Genomic DNA, 22,671 nt, shown 5'->3' on the forward strand with positions numbered 1-22,671 from the left:
CGATTGGGGTTTAATACATTTGGACTTATTCAAAAGTAAAATTGTTTTCTGTGCTGCACTCTGTAGAAACACTGTGGCACTATTTCAAATCATGACTAATGCTAATACAGAATGTTGTGATTATTCAATCCTACAAAACAGTTGGTGAAAGTAAACATCTGCTTTTAATATATTTATTTGTTAACATTGTAAATAAAAAAGTCTGACATCGGCCCACTTAAAACCCTCTGGGGCAGAGCCCTTTTGATGGATCTGCACCAAACTTCACTCGAACCATCCTTGAAAGATGCTTAGTAATGCCTGAAAGTTTCATTACAATATGTCGAGCGGTTTCGGAATCCATAACGTATATACATACACATATATATATATATTTTTTTTTTTTATATCAGAATTTATTTTACAATCTGTTCAAACATGAGAACAATAAGTAAAACATATATCAAAACAATGTCATGAAGCAAGCACTTGTTCATCAACAAGTCTTGCCAAAAATTTGATCAGTCATTTAAATATTTACAGAATTCTGTAGCTTAGGTCCAGCACATGCACAACACTTTGGTAATTGGTAACACACACCTGGTAAATACACACATATATCCATACATATAGTTCCTCTTTTCTATAAGTATAAAAGAGGATGTTGGTATATTTGGCAGTGATAAACTCAGACACCGCTGGACCGATGGCCACGAAACTTGGTACATACGTGTAGAATTTCATGGAATAGGTTTATACACCATCAATTTCGTGATCCGTCCAATCGGCTCCGCCCCAGTGGCTCTGGAGTTTCCCATGTTAACCTTGTGAGGAATGGAATTAATGAATCTTAACAGCTGTTTCAATTAAACAAGTTGGTTCTGTTCTATGATGTTCAATAGCATTAAAGTTACAAGGATTACCAACAGGGTGCAGCACTATTATTTCTTTTACATTTATGACAACAGCTAATTTACAACCAAAAGGTGAGTGAGCGTAGCGAACGAACTTCAACCTATGGAGGCGAGTTAGCGTAGTGAACGAGCTAACCTGAAGGCAAGTGAGCGTAGCGAACGAGCTAACCTGAAGGCAAGTGAGCGCAGCGAACGAGCTCCAACCTAAAGGTGAGTGAGCGTAGCGAACGAACTTCAAACAGGACGTGATTGAGCCATGCGAACGAGATCATCTTGAAAATTAAGAAGTTAAACGGGGCAAAGCCCGCGGGTTACAGCTAGTATAGATATAGATTAATAGGCAAGCATGTTTCTTTAAAACCTTTTTTCTCAGCTCGTGTGCATCGTAGGGAAAATCTACGCTTACCGTTAGAAAGATATTTTCCTGTAGAAGTGCAGAATCCCTTTAAAAATTAAAATAAGCTCAAATACAAGCACAAAAAATTGATTTGAAATTAAAAAAAAATTAACATGGGCTTTATGGGTTGCCAAGTTGGCAACAAAATAACAACAAATTATAAACAGAAAATCAAAACAAATGGAAGAAATTACAATCACATGTTTTATTTACAGCGTGGGGTGAAAATAGAGAAGCCTGTAACTTTACATTCCATCCCCATGTTAAAGCTGTCACCAGTTTTTAAAATTAAATTCGTCGTAGTTGATGTAAGCCACCTACAGATTGCGCTGATCTAAATGACTAATTTTCTGTCTAATTCACAATGTTTTTTACCAAGTGAAACTTATGGAATGACTTATTATGAGCTATAGCAACTGTTATGACCCATCAACTTTATCAGCTCAGCAACAAAAAATAATGCAGAAAATATAATTTAAGACACGCATTCGGTAACTGGCTAACACAACAATATGTTTTTAAATTTAAAAATAGCGACAACTGGTTTATATAAATGGGATGTCTACTTCAGTATACAATAGTCAATACGTGTATATTACATGTTTCTGGTCGAGTTTTCGACCACTGGACGACCACTAGTTAATAGGCAAGCATGTTTCTTTAAGCCCTTTTTTCTAAGCTCGAGTGCATCGCAGGGAAAATCTACTCATACTGTTATAAAGATATTTTTCTGTAGATGTGCCCTTTATAAATTAAAATTGGCTAAAAAGTTAGCTTAGAAAATAAGTTTATAATATTTTTTTAAATTACATGGGTCTATTGTCTATTGTAAGTTTGCAGTTGAGGGAGGAGCCTATTTACTATATGGTTTTGAATGAACCAATGAGAACCCCATCCAATGGTGTTGCCAAGTCTGTTAATACCAGCTGATTTTAATAAATTGCTTAGTATATTTTATTAGTGTTGTCAACGGGCGATGTGGCAACGTCGCACTAGCCTTGTCTTGTGATTGGCTGCCTCCAACTGCAAACTTACGTGGTCCGGACAATAATGGGTTGCGATACTGGTGACAAAATATCAACAAAATATAAACAGAAAATCAATACAAATGGAAGAAATTTCAATCACATGTTTTATTTACAGTGTGGGGTGAGAATATAGAAATCTGTTTATTACATATTTTTGGTCGAACTTTCGACCACTGGACGACCTCTAGTATTAATAATTGGTCTCCATGGAAGCATGAGAAAATTCACAATGTTTACCTTTGCATACATTTCAATGTAAACAATCAGATCAGAACTGCCAAATGCTTGATTCACAATTTCAGACAGCTGATCCAAACAAATTAAATAATGTAATATTTTACACAGCTATGTGGTAGTAGGTTTATTTAAGACTATTATAAAGCTTTGACACGAAATATTTATTTTAAAACTATGTCATTGATTAAAGAAATAAAAATAAATCTATAACCGTTGCTGTATCAACCCAGGCTCTCTGCATTTGATTTATTAAAGTGTCTTAAATTATGAAAATAATGTTATTGATATATTTTCACGTAAACAGTAGGACAATTACAATGTAGGTTATACTTGTTGTATATTTTGGTTGTTTTTTATAAATTCGAACTACTTAACAAGTGTTTGGATTAGGCGGTATTAATAGTACATCTTCCCATTGCAAAGCACGGGTACAGCAGCTAGTTAATTATATTTTCTCCCTACTTTGTGTTTCTGACCAAGTTTATGGGTCATAATAGTTGCTATAGCTCACATTAGGTAATTTATTAAGCTTGACTTGGTAAAAGATTTTGTGTATTCGAAATAAATTAGTAATTTAGTTAAGCACAATCTGTCAGTGCCTAACATCAGCTACAACGACTTTTATAAAAAAAAATTGGCGACAAATTTTACATAGGGATGGAATGTCTAAAGTTGTATCAATAGTCAAACGTCACATCACCTGTCACAGTAACAAAAACCTGGGGGGGGGGGGGCGAAATAAAATCATAGACTGTATCTTACACTCTGTTATTGGCACACTTCACCTTGCTATTTTATAATATTAGTATTTGCTTGTAGTATTTAATATTAGGACTTTATAATAATATTTTCTGCAGCTGTGGTCTATATATATGGGATGTCTACCTCAGTATGCATAAGTCATTGGCACAGTATATAAAATAATGCATCAAGCTAATAGGCATAGGTATGAGGGAAGAGAATAGTACCTCACTTCTTTTATGAGGAGCGCCACAAGGCCTAAGTACCAACAAGCTCTGAAAACCTAATTAAATTGTGGTCCTGACTAATATCAGCCATGAGTTAAAAAACAGTGTAAAAGAAACAATAATCACTCATTTTAAAATTTAAAAGAACAAATAAACAAGAGAAAATCACTCAGTGTTCCAAACATAAAATCATCTGAATGAGAAATGAAATCATATTATATTTTAATAGGTATGAACTGGTTGGCTCTCTTATATTACCACTACGACTTGTAAACAAGTTTTATTAACGTCTCTTGATAATTAATTGGTAAACTTCACTGACGTACGTTGAAGCTACACAACTAAAAGAAACCCTCAAAACATTGTGGTTATTCCTGGGATTAACCAAAAGTTATGGATTACAGAGTAGTTAATAGGTTATAATTTTTAGATTAGTAAAAAATGTTACCTTTTTCCTGACAAAATGCTGAGTTAAATTATACAGAGAGAATAGTTTGTATAAATTTAAATAGTTGATGACGTTGAGATTCTATAATCTATGCTAATTCTGTAAGTTACCAAAAACTATTTGTATCTCTTTACGTTCTCAATTCAGTGTGAAGCAGGTATTAAACTACTACTCTGGTCTGTTAGAAAATTAAAAATTTGAAAGTAATTGTAATTGTAAAATTATTAAAGAATTGAATAAAATTAAACAATATTTAATCTAAATACCCCTCCCGCAGAAAACAATTTTCAATTTAAAGCAATTTTCTTATTTAATAAGACAAAGGAAGGTTGAAAAATGTTGAAATACTTTCTGTAGAAAGAAACACATGTGACCAAAAGTAAATAAATAATACAATTCTTTTGTTGTAACACATGTTAAACTACTATTAATGTTTAAATGTTGACTAATTTCTAAATTCAAATAAAAATAATTTCAGTAGGATTAGTTTAAAAGTGATTTAAACTAATTTAGCAGTTGATATATTTAGGGACTCACTTTAAATTGTGTGTTGTGTCATCATTTAAAAAGAAAACTCTATTTCGGATTCAAGCAAAACCTTCAATAACAGTAAGGTGCACAGCTCTTTAGTACTAATCCTAGGCTACCAATGGATATGGAGTTACATTAAAAATTGTAAATTCACTTCAACGGGGAAAAACATAGCCCTTTAGTAGATTACTACCTAATCATTTCTAACTAATCTGTAATAGATTTTTGTGATTTCGTGCCCAGCAATAACATAGTGAACCAGCGACCATTATATTTTAGTTTATGAACTAACTGTTCTGAACTTAACAAATATGATCAATTATTAAATTTAGCATGTTATCTGACAAGCCAGCCCTTAAATAACTTAATTTAAAATCAATCACCATATTGAAAAACAACAAAATTAATTTCACAATTTAGCACACTCATAATGTTGTTAGAAAATATTGAAGAGGCATGTACACCAGGTACTCATAATAATGGCTGAAATTGGATATTGGTTTCATTAGATAAGCATGCATTAACAAACACTTTCCATAAATTTATGATTTTTATTCCATTTCCAGATATGGCAAAACAAGATATTACAAATTTGGAAAATCTTCTTACGTGCAACATTTGCAGAAAAATATTTGATGAGGTGAGTTTTACCATAGAGAAGCTATAGGTTATACAGGGTGTCCCGTAAGTAAACAGACAAACTCCAGAAAATGGTTATAGTGCTATAAAATGGGTCAAAATAAAAAGAAAATCAAGATTGAAATTGTACCCTAAAAATTCTTTGTTAACTAAATAAATATACATCATTTTAAATTTTTTAAATAAGCTTTTAGCGAATTTCCCATAGGGAATAAGCTATTATCGTAGTAGGCCTACTACGGTACTCATGGTAAGACCTGGACCCGGGACCGATTTATTTTTCGTTTTGAGGTCCCTAGAGGCCAAAAACACCATCCGTTCAAAATCATATATAGGCCTTATAGTCTATATATACAGGGTGACAAAAAAGTCTGGAAACGGCTTAATAACTTTTTAACTAAATCCGTTAGAAAATTCAAACCTCTCACATCAACTTACATGTAGGTATAAAAACTACTTTTTCCAAGCATTTTAATTTTTTTACCTCTACCAGGGGACGGCCCATGAGGAGTAGGTACATAATCTTTAATGTAAGCATAGGTTGATATGCACATCATTTGAAAGGTCTGATCAAGTGGAGTTCATTGCCGGAAACCACGTCTCAAAAGGTTCATCCGTTACAAAATGGCGGCTATTCAAAGTTCTTGTGGAATATACCTGCACAGGCCTTAGTATTGGTAAATACTCGTATTAAACATTAGCTTGAGAGCTGAAATTGTATTTTAAAGTCAACTAGCTCATAGACTAAGTTTATTCAATCTTCAAAACAAATTTAACCGGGTTTCAGATTTCCCAGCTAATGTTGACTACGAGTATTTACCATTACTAAGGCCTGTGCAGGTATATTCCGCAAGAACACAATACATAATAGCAATTAAAAATCATCATGTGTTCATCATCATGTGTTTGGACTGCCGCCATTTTGTAATGGATGAGCCTTTTTTGACGCGGTTTCCGGCAATGAACTCCACTTGACCAGACCATTAAAATGATGTGCATATCAACCTATGCTTACATTGAAGATTATGTACTTACTCCTCATGGGTCGTCTCCTGGTAGAGGTAAAAAAATTAAAATGTTTGGAAAAAGTAGTTTTTATACATGTAAGTTGATGTGAAAGGTTAGAATTTTCTAACGGATTTAGTTAAAAGGTTATTAAGCCGTTTCCAGACTTTTTTGTCACCCTGTATATATTTATATATATATTAATATAAACACATATTAACCCTTCCAGGGCTAAATTAAATGAAGAGCTGGAGCTTATAATTATTTTTTGCAAAAATTAAAAACCAAAGTGGTTGTGTTTTGTATTTATTTCATTTGAAATAATTCATGGACCATAAAAATATTTTCCTTAGGGCTGAACTAATTTTTGTACAAAAGTTATGAAGAAAACAAAATTTGATTTGACGGATATATACGTCTTTGGCCCACAAAAAACATAAGGTGGACGGATATATCCGTCTGCCGCCCTCAGTGATAATCACAAAATATGAACACTGCCAATAATCTTGAGTATTCTTGTGGGCGGCAGACGGATATATCTGTCAACCTTAGTCTATTCATTCCCTTGTTTAATCTTTTATCCATAAAAATGTATCTATCATTCTGAAGTAAATCTAAACCACTCAGTTCCGCTCCCATGTCCTCAATCCCATTCCCCGCCAAGACTTCCACTACGTAAAGACTGTTCTTCAGGTTCATCATATCAATCACATTCCATTATATTATTTTCACTGCCAAGTATAAAACCCCTCTTAGACATACTTTTATTAAGCATGTCAATAACATCTACAAATTTCAGATTGTTTGCATTAGCAACTTTAGCTCAATAACATAAATACCCCCGCCGCAGCAAACCTGCCGACTAAGCGAATTTCCATCTGAATGATTTTCACTTAATTCTATTTAAATAACATTAGGTTTAACGAGTACCTAGGTTTGCTGCCACAAGGAAACTAAAACTAATAAAGTGTGTTTTAGTAAAATATTAATAGCTTAGTATAAAATAAATAAATTTGCCAAGTTTGATCAAAATATATCCATAAACAAACAAACTACAACATTTTCAATATTCTCCATAAGAATAACATGGGAATTTTTCATTTACAATTTTTTGAATTTTCTCCGTTACCAATAACCGCACAAAAACATTTTGATATACTAAATTATTTGTTTTTTTAAGCTCTTTAATATTGTCTAGAGATAAATTGGGAAATTTTGTGTTTTAGCGGTCAAAAATGAGAAAAACCAATTTTTACCCCATAAAACCCCGTTCCCATGGTCCGATCATGCTGGTTCGCGAACTCATTCAAGTTCATCCCCCCTTACACCTTTAAACCAAATTTCATCAAAATCGGACAAAAATTACTCAAGTTATCGTGCGGATGGACACATATATCTAATATATAAAATTCTCGTGTCACAGTGTTTGTCTGCAAACTCCTCCGGAATGACTTCACCGATCGTTATGAAATTTGGTGTGTAAATTCTGTAGGTATGCGAATCGGACGTAAACTATTTCCCGTTTCGAAATTCTTAAAAGGGCTCCGCCCCAGTGGCTCTGGAGTTTCCCATGTTAACCTTATGAGAAATGGAATTAATGAATCTTAATAGCTGTTTCAATTAAACAAGTTGGTTCTGTTCTATGATGTTCAATAGCATTAAAGTTACAAGGATTACCAACAGGGTGCAGCACTATTATTTCTTTTACATTTATGACAACAGCTAATTTGCAACCAAAAGGTGAGTGAGCGTAGCGAATGAACTTCAACCTGGAGGCGAGTTAGCGTAGCGAACGAGCTAACCTGAAGGCAAGTGAGCGCAGCGAACGAGCTCCAACCTAAAGGTGAGTGAGCGTAGCGAACGAGCTCCAACCCAAAGGTGAGTGAGCGTAGCGAACGAACTTCAACCTGGAGGCGAGTTAGCGTAGCGAACGAGCTAACCTGAAGGCAAGTGAGCGCAGTGAAGGAGCTCCAACCTAAAGGTGAGTGAGCGTAGCGAACGAGCTCCAACCCAAAGGTGAGTGAGCGTAGCGAACGAACTTCAACCAGGACGTGATTGAGCGATGCGAACGAGATCATCTTGAAAATTAAACGTAACGGTACTTTCTTTCCATCGGTCTGTCTTAGGGGAAACCTATAACTTAGGCGATACGAAGTTCGCCGGGTCAGCTAGTATCTATATATAAAAGGCAAAGCCCTCACTGACTGACTGACTGACTCACTCACTCATCACTAATTCTCCCACTTCCCATTTACCTAGGAGGCTGAAATTTGGTACACTGATTCTTTAGGCATTAAATAGGAAAACTAAGTTGTTTTTATTCTGATCGGACTCTCGGGCTCCGCCCCAGTGGCTCTGGAGTTTCCCATGTTAACCTTATGATTTTTCATATTTAAAAGGAATTTCTTAACAGCTGTTTCAATTAAACAAGTTGGTTCTGTTCTATGATGTTTAATATCATTAAAGTTACAAGGATTACCAACAGGGTGCAGCACTATTATTTCTTCTACATTTATGACAACAGCTAATTTGCAACCAAAAGGTGAGTGAGCGTAGCGAACGAACTTCAACCTGGAGGCGAGTTAGCGTAGCGAATGAGCTAACTTGAAGGCAAGTGAGCGCAGCGAACGAGCTCCAACCTAAAGGTGAGTGAGCATATCGAACGAACTTCAACCAGGACGTGATTGAGCCATGCGAACGAGCTCACAGCTCACTTATGAAGTAAAACGGGGCAAAGCCCGAGGGTACAGCTAGTCTATATATATAAAAGGCAAAGCCCTCACTGACTGACTGACTCACTCACTCACTCACTCATCACTAATTCTCCCACTTCCCATTTACCCAGGAGGCTGAAATTTGGTACACTGATTCTTTAGGCATTAAATAGGAAAACTAAGTTGTTTTTATTCCGATAGGACTCTCAGGCTCCGCCCCAGTGGCTCTGGAGTTTCCCGTGTTAACCATGTGAGTACTCATATTTAAATGGAATTAATGAATCTTAACAGCTGTTTCAATTAAACAAGTTGGTTCTGTTCTATGATGTTCAATAGGATTTAAGTTACAAGGATTACCAACAGGGTGCAGCACTATTATTTTCTTTAATTTATGACAACAGCTAATTTGCAACCAAAAGGTGAGTGAGCGTATCGAACAAACTTCAACCTGGAGGCGAGTTAGCGTAGCGAACGAGTTAACCTGAAGGCAAGTGAGCGCAGCGAACGAGCTCCAACCTAAAGGTGAGTGAGCGTAGCGAACGAACTTCAACCAGGACGTGATTGAGCCATTTGAACGAGCTTTCTTATGAAGTAAAACGGGGCAAAGCCCGCGGGTGAGTGAAAATTTAAAAACGTACGTTTTCAGAAAAAGCACTTTGCAAATTTTTTCCCCTTTTTTCAAAACTTTAATTATTTTTTTTATTTCATTAACATTTGAAGTTTCATAAAATGTCCCTGGTAACGCAATATCTTTGGTGGTTTCTTTTTAAAAGAGCATCTTTAGTGGAAAAACACAAAATCCTGTCACGACCATAACGGATGTTTAAATGAATATTAAAAATAGTTAATATTATTTTTATAACTATGTTTTGCTATAAACTAATTTACTTTTATGACCATTATACAATAAAAAGGTCACTGAGCTTTTGGTGTATTTGGTCTTTATAAAAAAAAATAAAAAACTCAAAAAATTGAAAAAAAACCAATAAAATCTTTTTCAGTTTGTATAACTCCGAAAAAACTTACCTGAGACCCGAAAAATCGTTATGTTTGTATAGAGGTATGCTTCTTTTGTGTATAAAACATTGAAATATGACGATATTTTAATTTTTGAAATTTTTATGATAAAAATTATAAACATGATGGTCAGGGACAAGCAGTACGGTCGTGAGTTTTCTGGAATAATCTAAATCTTTCTAAACAATCCTTCAATTATCCTGTTAGTTATAATAAAAATATGTGTTTCAATTGAACTAAACCGTTCAATTTACAATTATATTAAAGTTATTGTCACGACCAAACACACTATAATCCATAAGGCTAGATTGGTCGTGAAAAAACCCGCGATGGTCGTGAAACTTTGGTCGTGAAATTACGTGTTATTTTGCTCTGTTCTGGCGGTAGCCCTGCACCTCATGTTCGAGGATACAAAGTGGACTTCTAGGTTAATCTAGCAATTGAAATATCTTATAAACAAAAATTAACACCATGTCTACTTCATCGAATGACTACGTACGGTCATGGACACACCAAAATTACAAAAAACACAATCTTTCCTTTATTAATCTTGTAATTTCTCCTTTCAACTCGAAACGACCGGCACTACAATCCTGACGTACACCCCGAACTAGTCTCTAAAACCAACTGACTCCATCGACACCAGGCTTGCCACTGTCGTGCTCCAAAGTTGAAAATTTTTCCCAAATGGTCGTGACGCCAAATCGAGGGACAGACTTATTTTGTCATGATAGTCAGTTTGTAATGACAATAAAATTATAATATGCTCCTTTTTTGTATGTTTAATAACCATTGATGACATAAAAATATGGCTTTATATATTTCGGCATGAATAATTAGTCTAAGAACAGCGCGAAAGTTGGAAAGTGTACCCTAGGGACACGTCATGGTCGTGAATTTCGAGACTTTAAAAATACGAAAAAAATACCTAGAACCTATTTAGAACCAAATAAATGTGTGTAACATGTTGCCCCCGTCCCAAAAATATTAAAACACATAATAATATACTACAAATCCAGTATCTACGAAGTAAAAGGCCAGGGACATGAAAACGTACGTTTTTAAATTTTCACTCGGGTACAGCTAGTATATATATATAGATATATAAAAATTTGAACGAATGGTGTTTTTGGCCTCTGGGGACATCAAAATGAAAAAGTAAATCGGTCCCGGGCCTAGGTCTTACCATGAGACCTACGGTAATAGCTACTTCCCTATAGGGAAATTCGCTAAAAAATAAAGTACAAAACACAAAAATGTAAACATCACAACCATGTGTGAAGTGACAGCAATATTTACTTACGCACACTCTATGGTGCAAAATAGCCGAAACAGCTGCGGCAATTATTATTGCCAACCACAAAAACATAATATCCTATTTATAATGCAGTATATTACCGTATTATACACATTGTATATCAATTCGCTTTTTGGACGGATATATCCGTCTTTATCCCAGAAAAGAAATTTCTCGGGACGGATATATCCGTTTTCAGCCCAGAAAGTAAACAAAGATTGACGGATATATCCGTCCATAGCCCTGGAAGGGTTAAATAGAAAAAATCAGCTTGAACAAAAATTATCCGATTTTGATGAAATTCAGTACAAACATGTAAACCTACGTTTATTCTAACGAGTTCGGGAACCAGTATGATCAGACCATGTGAACGGGGGTTTATGGGGGGGGTTTTGGGGTAAAAATAGGTTTTTCTCATTTTTGACCCCAAAAAACATAAAACTTAGCAATTTCCTTCCAAACCATTTTGTAGAGCTTAAAAAAGAAATAATTTAGTATATTGAAGCGTTATTATGCGCTTAATAGTCACGGAGAAAGTTCCAAAAAATATGAATTTAAAATTCCATGTTATTCTTATGGAGAATAAGTAAACTGTTGTTTGCTTGTTTATGAGTATATTATTTTGATCACATTTTTTGGAAAATGCATTTATTTCATACTAAAATATTAACATTTTACAAAAAATAAAAAATAAACTTGCGCCCTGCCTATTGCAGCAAACCTAGAGTACTAGTTAAACTAATGCCATTTAAATAGAGAATAAATGTGATATTTTTAAGAAGACATTTTAGTGTAAATCCAATTAGGCAAATGGAAATTCGCTTAGTCTGCAGGTTTGCTGTGGTGGGGTTATTTATGTTGTTGCTATAGTGTTTAAAAAACTATGCACTCTTATGGCGATAATTAGCCTATTATTCTGTTTCAAAAAATATTATTCCATCGAAAAAATTACCAGTAACAAAATCTGTGACTATGTTGGCTTGAAGTAATATAGAAATTAAGTTATTACCTGTTTTAATTAAATATGGTAATTTAATGCTGGTCATACTGCGAGGAACCCCACAAATTATACTTTTATTAATTTGTGGTTACTTAATTGGATTAATCAACGTTGTTATATAACTGAATTTACCTGCATTACCTGTATACCCCACCTAACACGTAATAATATTGTTTTTGTCTTGGCTAAAATTACTTATCCATCACCGATTCAGGGCATAAAATAACATGTTAACTGGGCGACAGTGCTGGGATTTTGTCGCCCAGTGACTATGGGTGGTGCCAGAATATTTTTTTTAATAATTCACATTTTAAATGTATTGGAATTTAAAAAATAACATTATGTAAATATTTTAGAGTATTGAGCTATGATTTTGGCCCAAGAGGTTGTCAAGGGAGCCACAACCTCAAACCTATAAAGTTCTAGAATACGTAATTAAGCGAGATTAAATGGACTATTTACAAGTAAATATAATTGAAAAATTCATTAAAAGATATGTAGAAATGTGTAATTTTCACTTAAATTTATGCAAAAATTTCCGGGGGGGGGCCTAGGATCCCCCTTTTTTATGGGGGGTATTCCAGACCCCCCGGTAAGTCTGGCGCCACTGTCGCCCAGTGGAAATCCCTTAAAATATGCTCTGATCGCCATGCCTTTGATAGAAATAACGGTGTTTACATTGCCTGGAATCAGCAAGGTAAGTTAAAGGCTGACAAGGTAAATGCTTGGACGTAGATAAATAACACTGTACGTAGCTTTGTAGATAGCTGTTGTGGCTTTGTATGTAGTCTTGCAGGTCTACTGTATAGCAAGGTTTAATACACATTTTTATTTTTTGTATCAGCCTACAATCCTGGGCTGCGGTCACACATTTTGCTTTTCCTGTTTGACTAAAAGCACAAACTGTCCTGAATGTGCCCAAAAACTCTGCAGATGGAGAAAAAGGACCAACAGCAAAATTGCAATACAAGTCAAGTGGCATTTGGGAAACGAAATTGTAAAAAGTTTGAAAACGGATCCAAAAGGTAAGTTAGAACATGGTCATCATTGGACTAGGTCTACTCATACCCAGAGCTGTGCCTTAGGTATGTGGCTCAGTGAAAACATTCAGACATTTGTAACCCAACAAAAATAACCAACAAAAAATATCTCTGTATTTACACACTCCCCTTTTTCTCCTTTTATAATTGACATTAGTTACTCCCCCTATATTATATATATGGAGAAAGTATTGTTTTCGTCAAAATTTTCGAGTTTGAGTTTTGAGTGGGGACCCAAATAAGTGTTTTTCAAAGTGAAGTTTGTGTGAGTGTTTGTGTCTGTATATATGTGTGGTTGTGCACAGAACTACAGACCACACCTGTAGTTCGACTTTGATGAAATTTGGTATGTAGGTACTAATCCATGGTATCTCTAGGTTTTTTCACTTTTTGAAATTTTGCGTCAGATTCCTGACAACATTTATTTGTTTGTATTTTGTACCTAGCACGGGACGGGGCTCCCTGCGGGTGCAGCCTTTGCATATGTCTAAAGCTGGCTCTGGGTCTACCATCCAGTAGGCTACTCTGATGGGAATAATAATTGCCCTTAAGTCAGCTGTGAGAGGCCTCATAAAATATATTTCTATTTAAACTAAGACTATTTTAAACTATTACCCATTTAAACAATTATAAACTAGTATTTAGGGAGGCAAACATTGCTGCAGAATATTTTATCAGTGCTTCTTTTAAACACTGATATTTATTTTCCAGATAAAGAAAACATTCTGAAAATAATAAAAGTAAATATGAAATGCGCTGTGTGCTGTGCTTATGTTGTTAAGGTAAGTCCTTAGGCAAACACAGTGTAAACATTTATTGATAATGATTTTAAGAAAATTAATATCATTAACTTCTAATAATCAGTATTCTATTTAGAGGTGCAGAGTAAAAGAGAGGAGTGTGATATAAACAATGATTTGGCCACGCTTTCCACTTAAGGAATCTACATAAACTTGTCATAAATTTATTGGTGGGAATTGTTGTATATTAGTTCCTTTAAAGTTTGTGTGTTGTTAAAAATAAAAGTGATATTCTGTTAAAAATTTTAGTTTCAATATATATAGGTGTGTGTTTTAACCCAAATATGAGTGAAGGATGAGTGTGGGATGAGTAGGACGATCTTGTAGTCTTGTTAGTGACTAAAGGCTGACATGTTCCTTAGATAGAGCTGTTAATTAATAGCCCATACAGCCAATGGCAACTAAGGGAGCTACAGTTTATAATGGAATCCGAACCACATGTTTGCCTTGTAATTAACGAATTGGTCTAATTATCAGGATAGCACTGCAGGTAGTCGTAGCCTAGTACTCACTAATGCGGATGTTAATCCACACCAGGGAGTAATCGCATCAAAAGTGCATGCCTTAAAATATCACAATTCGTGGGTTATTACACCCATTTAAAGTGTGGACAAAGCACCTTATCATCAAATAAAAACCAAGCTGAGAAAAAAAATTATTTTCATAGTACTGAGCCGGGTCAATGCTCGTGTCGCCACTCTCATATCCCCGACTCATTTTTTTATAGTATGTATAAGTTGTCAGTGTGTTTGTTATTTTGTTGGCTGTGTGCTGTCAGGCTTTGGAAGTCCATGGACGGAAGCAGACCGTTAGAGCGTTGAAAATTTTCGTCAGCCACACATGTTCTCATTTTGTCTTGTTAAATGTTTCTACTAGAATTTTTAAATTTTCCCTTTTTGTTCTGGGATTTAGTTTTTGTATCATGCGTGGCTAATTAGGTTGAAACGTCCATTTCTATGGGGTCAATTTCTCGAGATAGTCTTTCTGGAACCGCAGCTAACTTCGGCTGCCCCAGGATGGACCGCTGACCAACCTGTGCATGAACTGTGTTTTTTCTATCTGTGATTTTTGAATTAATTACAAAAAAAAACAAAAGGAACTTTAACTCACGATGAAAATTTAGGAAGTTTAATTCAGCTGTTTTGCGTTTGTTATATATTCTATTTATTGTTAATTAGTTTTATTAAGCTAGTAGTTTATTTCATTAGGAACCCACCCTTTGGCAGAGGCCTCCCATTGGAATTCCGCCCAATTGTTCTAAATTTCGATACGCAAATTATTTCCTTAAGAATTTTTCTAACCGTAAAAATGTTTTTTTAATATTTCATTTTGGTGGGTGCACCCAACCTTTACCACTGAAGCTTAATTATTCAGTATTTTGATTTATCCTGCAAGTTTTTTAAAATTTTAAACTGATTAATAATATTTTATGATTTGTGATATCTCTCACAGGTAGGTATAGTGTTTTTGAACTTTAATATATTTTTTCTTGCACGCCAAATCCACCCTTTTATTGGTACCTTTGGTAAACCTATGGTCTGGACACCCACATAGTTAATTATATATTTACTGCACATGGGTAGTGCGTTTCCAGTTTTGGGTGGGGTCGAGGCTGGTGTCCGTTTCAGATAATAGCAGAGCGTGGTTATTTGGCGTGCAAAGCCCTCAAAAAGGGGGGGACTTGTGGAGATGTGGATGTTTCTCAGTTTTGAACGTTTAGTTAAGTTGTGTAATTGTTGTTGTGCGAATTGTTTTGCTGTTGTTGTGCGACATGGCTGTTTTGCTGGTGCCTGAGCATCTCTCAAAACCGGAGTTGGTTTTTGAGGTGACCTCCAGGTGTGGAGGGGTGTGTGAACCGTTAAGCAATGTTCGGGGGTTGAGAACCCAGCTGCGTGAATGCATGAGCCTTGAGCGCTCGTGGCATGCCACTTTTGTTCTGGAAGATGAAGTAATAGCCAGTAAAACTCGTATTGAGGATTTAGAGGATGAGATTGCAGAGGGGTCCTTGCCTTTGACAGGTACGGCCCGGGTAAAGTTAGGTTGTCATTTGTTGCACTGGGTTGCTGCGGGTTGCGCTTGTTGGTTCCGCACCCGGGGTCAACTCAGAAGTGAAAGAATGGGCACCAAGTACTTCTCAGAAGTTGACTTCCGCTTGGAAACGTTGGAGGGGGTGAAGTATCTGAAGGAAAGGGAGGATGTTTCAAAATACAGGGCCGTCATGTTCCCAAAGAATGACGAGTCAGAAGTTGTTATTTCACAGAATGTTGTTGTGTCTGCTCTGCCCAATCTTGGGGGACAGACTGTTTTGCACACACACCCCCTTCCGTACCTGATTTAGCTCATGGCTCCCTGAACCGGCCCTTCTTAGCTTTCGCTAAATTGCCCGACCCACTTGCAGGGACCTTGCAAGGTATTCCTCGCACTGATGGGCTTGAAATCAATGTTCTTTTGGAGTTTTTGGGGAACCTTTTGGAACTCAAGGAATTTCGCAGCATGACAGACTCAATGTTGATGGAGTTTTGTCAACAATTTGTTTGGGCCCTTTCCCTTTGAGGGATAGAGTCTTGGACTGTTTGAGACGTGGGACGTTCTTTGACTCTTTCCGTGAGGAAGTGCTAGAATATTTTGTTCCCGTCAGAGTGATGAGCGCTTGCGTGCTGAGCTTTTGTATAGGCCTCAGGAACCAGCCGAGACACTGAGTCGTTTTAACGGGGAGATGCGAAGGGTGTTGAGATTGGGTTTCAGTGAGCGTCAGTTGGTGGATTTGATCTTGGAGGGGATCAAACCTGAGGATCGCTCCCGCTTGGTTTTCTGTGTGCGTCCATCTTCTTTTGCAGAACTGGATCGATTCGCCATTGCTTCTAGAGCGGTCCAGGATTCCCGAAGGAGAGATTTCATGGGGCATCATCCCCGCGGCCCTCCAAGACCGGTTGTAGCTCCGGTGCAGCCAGGACCGGAAGTACAGAGGTTTCAGGGGCAACCCCCCATTTGTTTTGGTTGTGGTCAGAGAGGCCATGTTAGGAGATTTTGCCGCCAAAACCAGAAAGAGGCAATAACAACTCCTGACTAGCCGTTTCACGGGGGAATGTTAATGTTGTTTCGCCCCTTGAAGATGCATGCAAAGAGAGTTACAGTAAAAGTTCAAGAAAATTAATTTCTTGTAAAAGGTCAAATGAGAAACATAGTAAGTCAAGCTTTTCTAAAAGTGGGGAGGTTGCAGCCTTGGCTGCACTATGGGTGAAGACTAGTCGCTCAGCCTGCCCACAGTTGGACATCTTGGTAGGCAACGTGGAGCAGAAGGCCCTTGTGGACTCTGGGTCAGCTCGCAGTCTGATTTCCCTTACCTTTTATGAGGAGTTGTTATCCGTTGGGCTTATTAGGCAGGTTGAGCCCAGTTCCCTTATCTGCTGGATGGCATTCCGCACCCCTTTACCCATTATCCGTGAAGCCCAATTCAAATTGTAAACTCATGGTTTTTCCTGGTATTGGACTTGCTTGGTAGCTAGAGAGTTGTGTTTTCCTTTCATTCTGGGGGAAGATATTATATGGAAGTCTGGCATGATTTTGGACTTAGGGCGTGGCCAGTGCTTCTTTTTATTTTCTCGACGGGTGTCAATACCTTTTTCTGATGGAAATCCTCTTGGCGCAGCTACCGGAAAGCCTGATGCGGGAAAAGCTGAGCCTGTCGATCAGTTAGGGCATCTGACTTCCAAAACTCCAAAACTGAAGATCACTAGTCTACTGGAGTATGAGATCCGACTATCTGACACCCGTCCTGTACGCTCTCATCCGTACAAGTTAGCTCCTCCCAAGATGGAGACTTTGAGAGGAATCATCAATGAACTGCTCGATAATGGGATGATTGAGCCTCCGCGCTCAAGTTTTGCCAGTCCAGCATTTCTAGTACAGAAACCAAAATGCTCACTAAATGAGTAGTAACATTTGCTTATCATAAATATTTTCAATTTATTTTTAAATGTCTTAATATTATTAATTTCCATGATATCTTTAGGCAGAAAATAAAAAAAACCTAGTACCTGCAGCGGTGGGGTTTTATTGTAAAACTCTAAATTATGAATATTGTATAATTTTTCTTGAGTTGTTTTAATGTCTGGTTCAGTTCCCTGTCTTTGGTTATCCTTATATGTTGGCTAAGGTCAATAATATTTCCTTTTTAGCGAATTTCCCTATAGGGAAGTAGCTATTACCGTAGGTCTCATGGTAAGACCTAAGCCCGGGACCGATTTACTTTTTCATTTTGATGTCCCCAGAGGCCAAAAACACCATTCGTTCAAATTTTTATATATCTATATATATATATATATATGTGTGTGTGTGTGTGTGTGTGTGTGTGTGTGTGTCCATCCGCACGATAACTTGAGTAATTTTTGTCCGATTTTGATAAAATTTGGTTTGAAGGTGTAAGGCGGGATAAACTTGAATGAGTTCGCGAACCAGCTTGATCGGACTATGGGAACGGGGGTTTATGGGGGGTTTTATGGGGTAAAAATAGGTTTTTCCCATTTTTGACCCTAAAAACACAAAATTTCACAATTTATTTTTAAACCATTTTGTAGAGCTTAAAAAAACAAATAATTTAGTATATTGAAGCGTTATTATGCGCCTAATTGTTACGGAGAAAATTCAAAAAAATTGTAATTTTAAAATTCCCATGTTAGTCTTATGGAAAATAAGTCAACTGTTGTAGTTTGCTTGTTTATGTAAATATTTTGATCAAATTTGGAAAATACATGAATTTCTTACTAAACCGCAGTACCTTTTAATATTTTACATAAAAAAAACTTTTTTACCCTCCCTGTTGCAGCAAACTTATGTAGGTACTCATTAAACTAATTCTGTTTAAATAGGGAATAAATGTGATATTTTTAAGGAGACATTTTAGTTTAAATCCAATCAGGCAAATGGAAATGGGGTAGCGGATTTCTACCCCCGGATATTTACCCCCATGAAAAAACGCCTACGTCATTTTGACGTCACGAGGGGCGGGGCCTATACACGGTCGAGAAACAGCCCGCGACTGGAAATTTACCCCCAATATATTATTAAATAATCAGCATGTAATTTTTTGATTATAAAGTGATTTACCATAGCACGGAAATCTACCCCCGGACATCTACCCCCAGAAATCTACCCCCAGACATTTACCCCCGGATATCTACCCCCAGACATTTACCCCCAGATATCTACCCCCGGACATCTACCCCCGGATATCTACCCCCGGAAATCTACCCCCGGACATCTACCCCCAGATATCTACCCCCGGACATCTACCCCCAGACATCTGACCCCGGACATCTACCCCCGGAAATCAACGGCTCTTCGGTTAAGCATTGTCTTGCAAAAAATTGGGGGTTTGAACCAAATGTATTTTAATTCAAAAGTAGTGAGGCCATATTTTAATGGCTTAAGTTACTCGTGTCAATCCACCGAATCCAAAAAGACTATTTAAATCGAATCACGATCGATGCTCCAGTTTTTGAGAAGAAGGCCACGTAAAATACCTTCTGGGCCTTGACAGACAAGACAGAAATTGAGATAAAGACTTGTTTTGGCTTCTTTAATGTATGAAACGTAAAAATGACCAAAAAATATGTAATTTTAAGCAATGTTCATACTAAACTCTAATTTCATAAAAATAAATTCGTAAAACCAAAAGAACCATGTATGAGGTAAAAATACCTTCCCTATCCCGAAATATCAAATTTTATTCTTTCACATTATTCTCCGTTATTTCACAACCAGCATTGACAACCAGAACCAATCATAAAATATTTTTATGTTTTATTTTTTACGATTAATTATTTGTGTAAACAACTAGACTTTTTAGCCAATGTAAAACTCCGGATAGTGTCTACGACATAGGGATTATGCTATTTCGTATTACTAGGAGGTAATTGATAGTGAAAAAATTATTAATTCATTAATCAACAAGCCTGTGGCAGGATTTTTATCAACATTTAATTGCATTTTTCCCACTAGTAATCAGAAAATAACCTCCTTCAGTGATGTGCCCTTCGTGCATGCGCCGTTAGCTATGAGTTCATGTGAAAATTGGTTAACAATTTAAATCACTGTCTGAAAATAAATCAAATGCTTATGGGGTAAACCTTTGGAGCCCTTTATCAAAATATCCTTTTTAATTACCATTTGCGTTGCACTGAATCTTAAGCTTAAAAATGACACCTAAATCAGTAACAGCTTAATGAATTTTGAAGATAGATGACAAGACAACGACATATCACATGCTTAATACTAGATATTAGAGGGTAATTATTAAACGAAGAGCTATTGATTATTTTTATAAACCAATTACTAAAATCAACTACAACAATGAATATTGACCGATACGTAGTGTAGCACGGGGGTCGGAAATAAATAATTCCGGGGTCGGACATTTATGATTTGACCACTGGGGGTACATTTCTGGGGGTAGATTTCCTGGGGTAGATATCCGGGGGTTGATGTCTGGGGGTAAATGTCCGGGGGTAGATGTCCGGGGGTAGATGTCCGGGGGTAGATGTCCGGGGGTAGATGGCCGGGGGTAGATGTCTGGGGGTAGATTTCCGGGGGTAGATGTCTGGGGGTAAATGTCCGGGGGTAGATGTCCGGGGGTGGATGTCTGGGGGTAGATTTCCGGGGGTAAAGTTCCGGGGGTAAAGTTCCGGTGTCAGGTTTATTAGCATTTTGATTAATTAAAACTGTTAAGTAAACCGTGAAATGCGAGTTGATTGAATATACAATAATTTATCCATCCTAAAAGTTCGCGGCCGGAAATCTACCCCCATACATGTGACGTCAAAGTGACGTAGGCGTTTTTTCATGGGGGTAAATATCCGGGGGTAGAAATCCGGCGACCCATGGAAATTCGCTAAGTCTGCAGGTTTGCTGCGGCGGGGGTATCCTTTTTCTTTTTAATTGTGGAGTGATCAAGCTTTTAGCCTTTGGGTAAACTCTTAACTTTATTTTTGGAAAACACAAGTAAAAATGTTTAAGAATACTTTGTATTTATCTTAAATCGGTGCAAAATCTAGTCCAGACCAAGTTTCTTGTGCCAGATAGTTATTGAAATTAGCGATATTTTGATGAGTAAATTTCTGATTTTCTTGTGTTGAAGGTTATTAGCGAATTTCCCTATAGGGAAGTAGCTATTACCGTAGGTGGCATGGTAAGACCTAAGCCCGGGACCGATTTACTTTTTCATTTTGATGTCCCCAGATGCCAAAAACACCATTTGTTCAAATTTTTATATATGTATATATATATATATATATATAGAAATTTAGGATTTCTAAATAATTGAGCATCCTAATCGGATAGTTCTGTTATTATAGCTGATATTGATAGTTTATTTCTTGGAATTGATGTAAATATAATATCGATACTACTTTTACCATCCAGAGTTACTCTAGTCGGAAAATCTATCAAGTATTGCATATTAAATTCTTTTAAAATGTTACAAAATGTTTTATACCCAGGAGAATTTTTTAAAACATTAATATCACCAGCCACTATTAGGCCTACTCTTGAGTATTTTTTAAATATGCTTTACAATTACCATGATTATCCTGTCTGTAGATATATTATCATCAATTGGCAGAAAGTTTCAATTTTGCAGTGTTCTAGTCTGCAGGCAGTAGCAGCACTCTGTGGGCACGTGTTTTGCAATGCTTGTCTCGAGGCCTGTACAAACGCTCAACACCAAGATTGTCCTGTGTGTAGATATATTAACGATTGGCAGAAAGTTTGAATTGTGCAGCGTTCTTGTCCGCAGGCAGTAGCAACACTCTACTCTGTGGGCATGTGTTCTGCAGTGCTTGTCTGGAGGCCTGGACAAACGCTCAACACCGTGTAGATATATTAACGATTGGCAGAAAGGTTCAATTTTGCATTGTTCTTGTCTGCAGGCAGTAGCAGCACTCTGTGGGCATGTGTTCTGCAGTTCTTGTCTGGAGACCTGGACAAACTCTCAACACCAAGATTTTCATGAGTGTAGGTATATTAATGATTGGCAGAAAGGTTCAATTTTGCATTGTTCTTGTCTGCAGGCAGTAGCAACACTCTGTGGGCATGTGTTCTGCAGTTCTTGTCTGGAGACCTGGACAAACTCTCAACACCAAGATTGTCATGAGTGTAGGTATATTAATGATTGGCAGAAAGGTTCAATTTTGCATTGTTCTTGTCTGCAGGCAGTAGCAGCACTCTGTGGGCATGTGTTCTGCAGTTCTTGTCTGGAGACCTGGACAAACTCTCAACACCAAGATTGTCATGAGTGTAGGTATATTAATGATTGGCAGAAAGGTTCAATTTTGCATTGTTCTTGTCTGCAGGCAGTAGCAACACTCTGTGGGCACGTGTTCTGCAGTTCTTGTCTGGAGGCCTGGACAAACTCTCAACACCAAGATTGTCATGAGTGTAGGTATATTAATGATTGGCAGAAAGGTTCAATTTTGCATTGTTCTTGTCTGCAGGCAGTAGCAGCACTCTGTGGGCACGTGTTCTGCAGTTCTTGTCTGGAGGCCTGGACAAACTCTCAACACCAAGATTGTCATGAGTGTAGGTATATTAATGATTGGCAGAAAGGTTCAATTTTGCATTGTTCTTGTCTGCAGGCAGTAGCAACACTCTGTGGGCACGTG

At 36.9% G+C, this 22,671-nt stretch overlaps 1 protein-coding gene across 1 annotated transcript; it reads left to right on the plus strand.

Annotated features, from left to right (window-relative positions):
* The first annotated feature begins 4,389 nt into the window (after positions 1-4,389).
* On the plus strand, positions 4,390-22,304 carry LOC128995056 (tripartite motif-containing protein 12A-like). The gene is made up of 6 exons (XM_054419938.1): positions 4,390-4,585; positions 5,069-5,142; positions 13,019-13,199; positions 13,926-13,996; positions 22,081-22,165; positions 22,222-22,304. Exons 2-6 carry the CDS (start codon positions 5,071-5,073, stop codon positions 22,302-22,304), a joined length of 492 nt encoding a protein of 163 aa, XP_054275913.1. The 5' UTR covers positions 4,390-4,585; positions 5,069-5,070.
* Positions 22,305-22,671: the final 367 nt, after the last annotated feature.

Source organism: Macrosteles quadrilineatus, unplaced genomic scaffold (assembly GCF_028750875.1).
Source record: "Macrosteles quadrilineatus isolate MER2022 unplaced genomic scaffold, UCM_ALF_1.0 Scaffold_1__1_contigs__length_201487025, whole genome shotgun sequence".
Classification (NCBI taxonomy): domain Eukaryota; kingdom Metazoa; phylum Arthropoda; class Insecta; order Hemiptera; family Cicadellidae; genus Macrosteles; species Macrosteles quadrilineatus.